Source organism: Lygodium microphyllum, chromosome 14, assembly GCF_053477565.2.
Source record: "Lygodium microphyllum isolate KBCC chromosome 14, Lygodium_microphyllum_v1.1.10, whole genome shotgun sequence".
Taxonomy (NCBI): Eukaryota; Viridiplantae; Streptophyta; class Polypodiopsida; order Schizaeales; family Lygodiaceae; genus Lygodium; species Lygodium microphyllum.
In genome coordinates this window covers 100,294,049-100,305,243 of record NC_141148.1, presented here as the reverse complement: position 1 = coordinate 100,305,243, position 11,195 = coordinate 100,294,049, and the positions used below count along the sequence as shown (strand labels likewise).

The following is an 11,195-nucleotide window of genomic DNA, read 5'->3' as shown; positions in this document are numbered from 1 at the left end:
AGAACTTAGAGAGTGAGTACACCTACTATGAATCCAAGGATGAAGCCTCTATTGATGAGATCAAAGCCATTGTCTATGTTTGGTATGTAACAGAGCAATTATCATGGACTCTAAGCCAATGGAGCATCACTTAGTGGTTAAGCTATGATCAAACCAAGAGATAGACGTCTTGGTATTCTTAAAGGATTGATATTTTCTCTTGGTGTAACAAATATTTGGTCAAGTGGAGCGGGTAAATAAATTTGTTGAGATTTTTTATAGAAAGATTCTCCATGTTTCATGGCCAAAGCAACTATGAGTAGTGCATATCCAACTAGGTTTGTGACATTTTTTTGCCATGGTTTATACACTATATATATTTTGTTCCTATGTCCTTGGCTATTTTATGGTTTCATGAGCCAAAGCTCTTAGTCCCACTATTTAAAAGTAGCCAAAATGCCTCGACTGATAATTAAGCTCTATGTTACTAGTACTATATTGAGAATCTTGTGACCCTTTCCCTCTCTTATCTATGCTCCTCTCCTTATTGAGGTCATCTTTTCTAATAGATTCATCCTATATTTTATTTATGTTAGTTCTATCTAAAACTCAATGATTACTACCTTAGTGTTAGGCATTTCCATATTTGGTATGATTTTGTATAGACTTGTGAATTTGGAGACATAATCCCTTGCTCGACTTGGGGGGGGGGGGGGGGGGTCACCAAAAAATATATAAGTCCACCACATGGGTTCAACATAGGGGATTTTTAAGTGCTCTTTTTAATGCATTTTTTACATATAAAAGGTATGATTCAAAGGGGTGTTCACAAATTGAATAGAAAAGGGTGTGCTTATGTCATGGAAAACTCATAGATAAGGGGCTTTTAAAATAGGTCTTGAACATACATGATAGGGAGGATGTAGATATAGTGAACCTCATGTTCTCTCCCTTTTGCTACTCTACATTCATTAGCATTACTATGAGATTGTTCCCATATTTGACCTTTACAAAGTGCATGATGAAGAGGTCCTTAAGAGGAGAAATATTATTTTTCCACAATGTCAAAGCCTATAAACCACATTTGTCCCTATTGGTATAAGCATAGATTGAGGCTTTGTACTCTCTTAGAGTTTGATGTTAGGTTATTGGCCTGACTGTGCTTACTTAAACTACTGTGTGAAGTTGTGGAGGTCATCCAATGTTGTGTGAATATTGTGGTATCTTGGATTGCTCTTTGGTCCCAAGCATGATGCCTAGCTCTGTTAGCAAGGTGTTGATTGTTTGAGATCCAACCTTGGAACACACTAATCGTATTTATTCCGAATCCTATAGTGAGTCATTGGATGATCCTACTAGCAAAGAATCTAATACTAGTCTTTTGCTATCATCTATCTCTTGTTGTGTCTCTTCTCTCTTCCTTTGTGTAGCTATAGTTAATCCCAATAACATGTCGGGGGTACTCTTCCCTTAATCCTTGAGGGTCACCAACTTTTGTGTTGTCATCTCTTGAGTCATTTGGCTTATCTCAAAGTTGGTTGTTGCTTCAAAGTTATCCAAGGACTCATCTAGGTCCAATAAATCTATCTCCCTCCATCACATTGGTTTGTCTATAGGTTCATGAGCTCTATGATCTTATGTATCAAGGAGATGGGGATTTTTATTTTTGCTATTTATAACATGTATTTGGGACTTGAAGATTTGCTCCCCATAAAAGTTGGGATCTCTAGCCTATTGTCTAATCATTTACACCAAATTTCTTAATTGTAGATCACTAATATTCTCTCAAAAGGATGGTTAGGGTTTTCTCATACTCTTGCATGCAGTCAAAGCTTCTTTAAGAGCTTATTCAACATTTTTGTTTCACTGTCTTTTAGCACATCTTATTAGCCCTCTACTTGTGTTGGTTTAGTTTTGGACTAAGTCCTTAGACTTCATTGTCTAACTCTTTGGTTTTGTTTGGTGTCTCGCACTTGGGTTCTTGTTCATTAGTTCCTTGAGTAACTTGTATCCTTAACCCATTTGCTTTGGTCTTAGTTTGAGCTCAAATTTTTTCTGCTCTCAGTTTTGTCTAGGTTAACCTTCCTTGATTCAACTTAACCTCACCATTTATGTTGTTCAACCTTTTCTACCAATGCACAATCATTCCTTTAGCTTTCTTATGCTCAATCAATGCAAGATCTTGAGGAATGCAAGGCTTTATGCTCAATCAACTCATTTCAATTCACTTTCAAGTGCCAATTCAAGTGTTAGTTCAATCCTTTTAGTGGTCAAACAAGTACATATACACAACCATGGCTAAAGGTTGATGGCTCCATGATTTTTGAGATAGTCAAAGTAGCTTCTAAGTTGCAGTTGTGGTCAACTGGACTACTTAGTCATGTCTAAGGTAGGTAAGCTACACAAGCTTGATCTTATGTAGGTTCACCTCCTCTTAGTATTAGGCAAGCCTATCCAATCATGGTCAGCCTAGTCTTATTCTAGCATAGTCTTAGGATATGAGAGGCTATGGATAAACAAATATGACAACCTAGCCAATCTTATGTAATATTTTACAATTCAAAACATCACCAATTAATGGGAGCACCATAATCAAGAATCTACCATGGATTCACTGGACACGAAGCAACAAGTGTAGGCAATAAAAAATTAGTAGCATGCATGGATGGATCCCAAGTACTGAGAGAACCTCCCCAAGTACACATTTATTGCACATTCTTCCTTTTAAACATGCATCATACTTCAAACACACAACTTGATATATTAACTTAAGACAATATTAGGCAACTTGAGGCAACATGCATTATTGGCTTGATAGTGCACCCTAAGATAGATAAACCAAACTGAACAGCAACTATGACATCAAACCTAATCATAGCAATTAATAACAAGTGCACTCTCATCTCAGTGAGAGGACTAATCAATCTCCTCAACTTTTGTTGCTATCATGGCATATCTTTGTACTATTGTCGTGATTGAGACATGATAAGGTATGATAATGACCTACGGGCTTGCTCAATGGTGAGATGGAAGGTGGTATCAATGTGACTCAAGTAATGAAGAAAACATTGTGGGTGTGAGCAAAGCACCTTAGGGAGATAAAAGATGATAATTAATGATGTTGGCCACATATCATTACTATGAAGCACTTAACATGACATGTGAACATGATAGAGAGGGGCTTTGAGACGACAAGAGGTGACAAGGAGGTAGAATGAAGCTTGTGAAGCCCTTTGACATGATATGCAAATTGAGGGGAGTAAATCACTTTGAGATGCAACAAGGAGGGAGTAGTGAAGCAGAGAGAGAGAGAGAGAGAGAGAGAGAGAGAGAGAGAGAGAGAGAGAGAGAGAGAGAGAGAGAGAGAGAGAGAGAGAGAGAGAGAGAGAGAGAGAGAGAGAGAGAAATCCTAGAAGTGTTCCTTCAATCTAAAACCCTAGAGCCCCACTTTATTTGAAACCATGTGCCCAATATTTGGAGTGCCCCATCTAGCTGAACAAAAGTAGTCAAATTTTTGGGCCGACCCCTTTCCCAAAAAATAATTACGTGTCCAATTATTATTTTTTAAACTTAAAGTATGGCCAACCCTCTTGGGGAAAAAACATATAAAATTGTCTATTGAAGCACACATCAATCAAACAATCATTGCTAGCATTCAATTGGATGCAAAGAGATGTGTGATCAATAATAATGTCAGATAGTTAGTGGCATGTTTAAAAATACCTATCCTAGATCAAGTTGAATACTAAGGTCTTCCTAGAGTAGGCCAAAACACATGAGTTTTTGAAATTTCCCCATGCGAGCAAAGGGGTTGTTCTCCCTTGTTTTTTCCTACAGTGTTTAACATTATGAGCTTTTGATAAAGAGGGAGTGCATACTTAGCTAGGTGCACTTGGGACTAGGGGGTTGGATACTAGCATCTAGCATAATGCAAATATTTGGGCAATTAAGAATGTAAGCAATGTTCTAGAGTTGATAATATGTTAAAAAATGCCTATCTTAGATCAAGTTGAATACTAAGGCCTTGCTAGGGTAGGCCAAAACACAAGAGGTTTTTGACATTTTCCCATGTGGGAAAAGGGGTTGTTTTCCCTTGTTTTTCCATATAGTGTTCAAGATTATGAGCTTTTACTCGAGAGGCGTTGTATACCTAGCTAGGTGTGATTAGAAGGGCCAATAGCGTCCTACCCCCAATTCCACCTAGCTTGGAGGGACCAATGCGATTGGGCCAAGGTGGGCCAGGAACCCCCTTGCCCCAATCACATCTGGCTAAGAGGGATTGACGTGATTAGGGGCAAGAGGGGCTAGTAGGCTCCTTGGTCTCAATCGCATCTAGGTAGGTATGTATTATGTGGTCCTTGTCTATGAGAAGCTTATTATGTTGGCATATTTCACAATGTGGGAATTATAGTAGGAAATTGTCTAAATTTTTTTGTGAAAAAGACTATACGTCCAAAAGAATTAGCCTCTTTACACCGTTGCTGTTAGGGTTACATACCGACGATGACCAAGAGCTGGCGGGCGGGGCTCGTGAAGGGCGGACAGGCGATAAAATGAAAACTGATGCCCTAATCTGGTAGTGCTAGCAGCACTGAATCACCTAAGCTCTCATTCCCTGTCACTGGTGTCGGGCTAGGGTTTTTGACCCGTCTGTGCCTGCCTCGAGCTGGTGATCGCACAGTAAGTCTTTGATAGCTCCGCCTGTCCTTGCAGGCAGGCAGCCTGCGTGCTCTCGCCTCACCTCTGTCCTCTCGTTCTTGCAGCCGCCATGGAAGAATACGAGGAGAACCGTGTCTTCGTCGGTGGATTGTCATGGGAAATGGGAGACCGAGATCTTGAGAATGCCTTCAGAAGATTCGGAAAAGTTGTGGAAGCTAAGGTAAGAAGAATCTCCCTTACAGCCTGAGGCAGCTCTCTCAGCATCGTGCCGTTTTGTCTGGGTTGTGGATGATACTCGTTAGAAAGGCTTGCGTTAGTTGTGTACTTGTACTTGTTTCACACTGCCAGCCTGCAGGAACAGGGGTGCAGGGCCCTTACTTAGTTGTTTTTGCTTTATACGAAGTGTCGTATGGGGATCGATTGCAGTGATGTTCCCTGCGCGTATGTTGTGTATCCGTTCTTTTAAATGGCATCCACAAAGAAAAGCCAAGTTCTAGGTAGAGAACAGCTGTGCTCTGCCTACCTTTCATGAGATTCTTATTCTTCCAAGTGTTGCAGATCGGCATGTAGAGGGCGTGTCCATCCATGCTTTTGCCCATTTTGTCATCGCTACAGATTGGAGCATCACCATGCCAGGTGTTTTCGATGGGCCTGAATTTACATTCTAAAAGAACAGCCATGGATGCAAAAGGAGCTCGCTAACCTGTTGTTGGGTTTATTCTGGTTTGCTTGTCACTACCATTCTGTTTAGAGTGTCTCTAATCTGCACGCAGAGGCTGTGTACATGTGTATGCCCTGTTTTAGCAATTCTGTTACTGGAATGGACTAAGAAGAGAGCACTTTGTGCTTGGTGTGATAGTATCTGGCAACTTCATGTGTTTCTTTATAAGTGTTGCCAGTCTTTTGATGTGAAGCTACTTTATATTGTAGGAGCAGGAATAGGTTTTGAGCGTTTTGTGATTCTCAGGTTTAGCTTATTCCTTTTTGCTAGACTACTGTGAAAAATTTAAATAAGATTAACCAAAGAAGCAACACAAGAGTGGAGTGGGGCTCAGGTGATTGGTCCTGTAATTGAGGTGTATTTGTCAAGCTAGATGATTTACAAGGATTGAAATTTCAATTTCAGAAGCATATCAGTGCTCTTAATGTCACACGAGATTATACTCTTTGAAAGAATGTTATGTATTGTTGTCTTCTTAGGGTCATTTTGGCACAATTTTGCAGAGAATTTGCATTGCCCCAAATAATCTTGTGCAAAAGGAGTTTTAAGGGTTTGAAAATCACCATATGTTTGAGTCAGGGTAACAGTTAAATGTCTCAGCCTTAAAATGTCTCATGCCTCAATGTTTTCTCAGCCTGAAACATCTTAGACTTGGGCACTGGTGTGATAGCTGAATTAATGCATATATTGAACGGAGCTACATTAAACTTTCAAGCTATCAGCCAGATGTTTCAGTTGAAGACTGAAATGCAGTAGTGGTGAAATGGTTGAATTGGAAATCATAATTGTGCCAATGTTAGGGAAGACTGCAGTTCTCTCTCCTGCAGTTTTGCATGTATAGATGTTATGTTGTTTATGAGTTTGTAGTGTCAGTTTTTGATGCTCTCATGGATCTTTAGAAGGCGATCACACACAAGTTTACAAGTAAAATTAATGGTTTGTGCATCCCTAATTTTTTTTGTGCAAGTCAGTGACCAAGTGAATCTGTAGTGGTGTGGCTGGAAATTAATGCTGCTCTATAAGCAAGAGAATTCAAAGCATAGAAGAACTGAGATATTGATTTGACAAGCCCACCATAGAAAAGTTCTTGTTGCACTTCATCAGACTTGGACATCCTACTTTGGTTTCCTGAAATTGTTATTGCGAAATGTGTGTTGATGCTTTTTGATTTGGAATTTTTGGCCTGCTTTCTGTGTGATTTCTTAAGGGAGTCCTTTTTAACCATTAGGCATAGCCATTCCTAGAGACTCGAGAGGAATTCATGGTGGGCCAGGTCCATAAACATCTACCTCTATATCCTAAATAAGAGTCTCAATGTTTGTTGACTTTGCTCTCGCTTTGATTACAACTCATGGTCTGGATCGAGAAAGAAGTTCAGCATCTCGAGGTAATTTGTTCCTCTTGTTCCTCTTTGTGAGGAGAGAATTTTGGGATCCTCAACACTTTATTAACCTTAACACTACCACAATAGTGGGTGAAAGCTTGTCTCCTTTGGGGACTTGGAACATATGTGGCTCACTTTTGGCATGAAACTTCTATCATGTTACTACATCTACTTGACCAATCTGACTTTATTTTATGTGCTAGCCATGCTGTCAAGCAATATCTCCAGCCACCATCCATAGAAGCACAAGTACTGTTATACTGGTCTCAGGTTACTCCTATGCGTGAGCTGGGAAATAGCCTATAAGCAAGGTTGCTTGCTTTGGAGGACTGACTGTGAGGTGAAATCTCGAATGAGAATTGTAAAGGGACTAGACAAGCATCAATCATGACCAGCTGACGCTTGCCCTGAACAATGTGTGTAAAATGAACACATGTATCTGAAAGAGCAACATCTGATCAATACAGTCAAGGTGCAGCCAAACAGCTAGGGCCATTAGGAAAAGATTTCCATGTGTAATGGGAAGCCAAAACAATGAGTTCCATGAGATTTTGGGCCAGCTCATTTGTGGGGAGAAATCCTAGGCAGGGAAGTACAGCAGTGTAGTGGAACACTTGGTCAGTATGCAATTTATGCTTTCAGTATACATTTTAAGCTTGAAACTTATGATGCAAGGTCAAGGCTATGGTGTCCATGGGATATCAGGTTAGTGCATTTGTTTCAGCTTTCTTTCTAGTATTTTAAGTCTTAAGAGTTGTAGAGTTATACATTGTATTGATTTTCTAACCCCAAACTGTACGTATTTTGAATCTTTTCTGTGAAGGATGGAAACCTATATATTACACACTTCATGATCTTGTGTACAATATTTGGAAGATCATGCACATGTAGCTGTTGAAAAGTTTGACAATGTTTCATCTTGTATATTTTTAGATATCTTTTACTTGAAGTCTGTCACAAGCTTGCTCTGTTTTTTTAAGGTGTTTCACAATTTCAGTTAAATATTGATAACTCTCTCTCACATCTTAGTTTAACTTAATCTGTTTAACGTTTTCTTGTTTTGTGGCATTGGATGCCTAATTCTGCATCTGTTTGTTTTCAAGTGAATTTACTTTCAGCCTGGAATGCCATGTTTGATTTTCTTGTGCATTCTGTGGCAGGTAATGCTTGATCGTGAAACTGGTCGTCCTCGTGGATTTGGCTTTGTCACCTTTGCTGATAAAAGGGGAATGGAGGATGCTATTGATAAACTGCATGACAGGGAACTTGATGGTCGGGTTGTTTCAGTGACAAAGGCCCAACCAAAAATGTGGAGTGGGGGGAAGAGTTATGGTCCCAGGGATGGCTTTGGTAGTGACAGTAGATCAAGGGGTGGATATGGTGGTGGTCGTGGCAGTGGTGGTGGTGGTGGGCGTGAGGATTGCTTCAGGTGTGGACAACCAGGTCACTGGGCTAGAGATTGTCCATCTGGTGGCGGTGGTGGTGGTAGGTTCTCATCTCGTGATAAATATGGTGGTAGTGGTCGTGATCGCTATGGAGGTGGAGGACCTGGATATGGCAGCCGTTACAGTGGGCGTGATCGAGGTAGTGATCGAGGATATGATAGGTATGATGATGGTTATTCAAGGGAAGGGCGATCAAGTGGGTATGGGGACCGTGATGCTGGTCGCAGCAGTGATAGATATGATGCAGGAGGGCCAACCCGGTATGAAGGCAAGTACAGAGACCGGTCTGGACCATATGACCGCCCACGCTCAGTGTATGAAGGTCGGTATTAGGCAGTTCATGTCATTTTCTGCCTTGCTGAGGTAAAAGTAAGGTGCAGCATACAAGGCAAGCTGCTGCTTTCAGTAAGTGTGTTAGCTTAAACCAGACATTAAAAGTAAGGTGCAGCATACAAGGCAAGCTGCTGCTTTCAGTAAGTGTGTTAGCTTAAACCAGACATTGAGCAGACCTGTATACAGATGCAACTTCAGACGATCTGTCTTTTAGTAGTTATTTTCAATCTGGATACAAGCTGACCCAAATGTTCAACTGGGAACCTGCTGTTAGATGCTAACAGTGCAGTGCCAGAATGGATCTGATCTACTTTTGCTGTGACTGTTATGGTTGCACTAATACAGTTACTTTTGTTAAAGAAGCGCGCACTATGTGGTGATCTGTGGCAGCTTTTGTCAGTATTTAATTACCAGTTAATGGAGCTGAAAAGCAACGTTTTGACAGCTACAAATTCTTAACTCAGGTAGACTATTGCAGCCATTGCTTGTTGAAAGGTTAGAAGTGCGAATGTGTTGTTGTCAAATGTCAGTTACAGTTTTGCTGCTGGCATTTTTCTCATCTGGCTTGGATCAGTGTACAGTATTGCTTGTCAGTTGGATGAGTTTCCTTTATTGAATGTCAGACTCAGAACAAAGCAGCAGTGACTTAAAATTAGCAGTAATGATCTTCAAACCAGTGTTGGCCCTCTTAACTTCAATGAGTATGCCAACCAGCATTCTTTTTGATGTTTCAGCTTTTGCTTTCTCAGCTATGTCAATATGCCTCTTTCCATCAAAGGCAATCTGGCACGCTTCAGTGGAAGTCATACTGTGTTCGCTGAGCTCTTCACCAGTGTCAGTTGCAATCTAGACTTAGCAGTATTGGCCATACAGATGCAGTGAGCACCAGTCAGTGTTATCTTACACCTCAGCTTTTTGCTTTCTCAGCTATGCCATTCCTGTCATCTACAAAAATTCCTTGTCATTCTGGCTTCTTCCATCAAGGGGCACTTCCAATTACATTGACAGGCTTCGACTGAGGCATTGGTGTCATTTTGCATGTTGAGCTCCTTATCAGTGTCAGAATATGATTAAAGGCATTGTTGGGAAATGCTAGTGTCCAAGAACGTGGTGACATTCTCATTGCTAGAGGGATGGGGTCGGTGTAGGACACAGCTACAGCTTTTCCTTGGAAAGTAGGGCAGCTAGATCTGGGAACCTGTACCAGTGCCGCTGATCTTAAGAGGCCAGCATATTTGTGAAAAGTGCAACTTAATTTTATCACTGAAGCAGGAGTCAGAAGGATAGGGCAGGGTCAAGTTACTGAAAATCTGGCTTGGATAAGTAATATCAGTATCATACACTGCTCCCTGCTTTGCATTCTTGTGTTGTTAATTCCTGCTCAGTATGATGCTTTATGGAGTTGTAAATTGTAAAGTGTTGGCTTTTTTGGTTCAGAGCATCAACATCATTTTTGGATTTGTAAATTCAATATGTATGGTGCATTTTTATGTTGTGGATGTGTTGACTTTAATAATTGAACCTTGTAAATTTAGAAATTTGAAGTTAACTAACATAATCTTACATGCATCTGCAACTGAGCAAGTACTGTCTTGTAGTATTATTATCTTGGAGACTTAAAAACCAGTATTTCTGTACTTAATGCTTCATAAAGTCAAACAATTGAACCTGATCACCTCCAAATTTTGAATTTAGGTTATAAAATGCGATTCTGCTCTTGGATCACAATAGTCGATACTGATTTAGTGTTATACAAGTCTGGCTGACAGTACTTTTGTGGGTATTATTGTGTCAATATTTGTGTTAAGTAACTTCTTCCTCATAAACAAAGTGTTGGACCTAGACACTGTATTCAACTTTATAATTAAAGGTCTGGTCTGTAAGGTTTTGGTTCAGTGAAACATGGAGTGTAGTACCAGGTAAAGTTTTAACTAGCTTTGTGATTTGATACTTACTGATTTGTGGGTTTGAGTTCTTGACCTCTGTTATACACCAGTACATATGAAATTACATGCAAGCTCTTAGCACCCAGCTTTGGAGGTCTTAAAGCATGACATGGCCTCTTGGTCTCAACAACTATTTTCATTAAGAAGCTTAAAGCCGTTAGGAGACTCGTTATGGTCTGGATAGTACATGTGTAGAGTTTGATGAAATGGTAAAAATTCCAGTGTATTATGTATATAATTGATAATGGATGTCTTAGGGTAAAGGGGGAATCTAACCGCAGCTTTATTTGTTGCAAGAGATCAAAGTTCATTATCTGACAGCAGCTTTACTTGACTAATAATAAAGTGGGGACTTTATGTGGATCCATCTCAGGGATAGGAAAATCCTATTTTGAACTTTGTTTTTCTGTCGTTAATAAGTATGCAAATTTTGAGCTCTCTGTCACCAATGAGAATCGTCATACATCTCCATGGCCTTTGACCAGATTCATACTTTAGATTGTAGTGTTCTTTGTGTTTTAATGCTAGTTTTAAGTATATGTATGAATGGCTCTGTTAGGTCAACATCGTTTGAGCAAATAATTTAACTCACAAATTAATGCAGGAATTCAATCATCCATCTGCTTTGAGCTTTGTCAAATGTAGGTGGAGGATTGGAGAAAAAGCAATGTGTAAGTGGTTACATTGACCCCAATATAACATTTAAAGTTCATAACTGTTATCGCACT

General features: G+C 39.9%; 1 protein-coding gene across 1 annotated transcript; it reads left to right on the top strand.

Annotated features, from left to right (window-relative positions):
• Nucleotides 1-4,497: 4,497 nt before the first annotated feature.
• Nucleotides 4,498-8,883, top strand: LOC148025902 (glycine-rich RNA-binding protein RZ1C-like). The gene is made up of 4 exons (XM_087693160.1): nt 4,498-4,659; nt 4,743-4,858; nt 7,904-8,562; nt 8,631-8,883. The coding sequence occupies exons 2-3, from the start codon at nt 4,748-4,750 to the stop codon at nt 8,519-8,521; spliced, it is 729 nt and encodes a 242-aa protein (XP_087549286.1). The 5' UTR covers nt 4,498-4,659; nt 4,743-4,747; the 3' UTR covers nt 8,522-8,562; nt 8,631-8,883.
• The last annotated feature ends 2,312 nt before the right edge of the window (nt 8,884-11,195 follow it).

What these genes read in the sequence shown, in the direction of transcription:
- LOC148025902 (XM_087693160.1), top strand. Translation starts at nt 4,748, where the DNA reads ATGGAAGAATACGAGGAGAACCGTGTCTTCGTCGGTGGATTGTCATGG. An exon ending in GAAAAGTTGTGGAAGCTAAG is followed by an intron (nt 4,859 to 7,903) that starts GTAAGAAGAATC and finishes ATTCTGTGGCAG; the next exon opens with GTAATGCTTGATCGTGAAAC.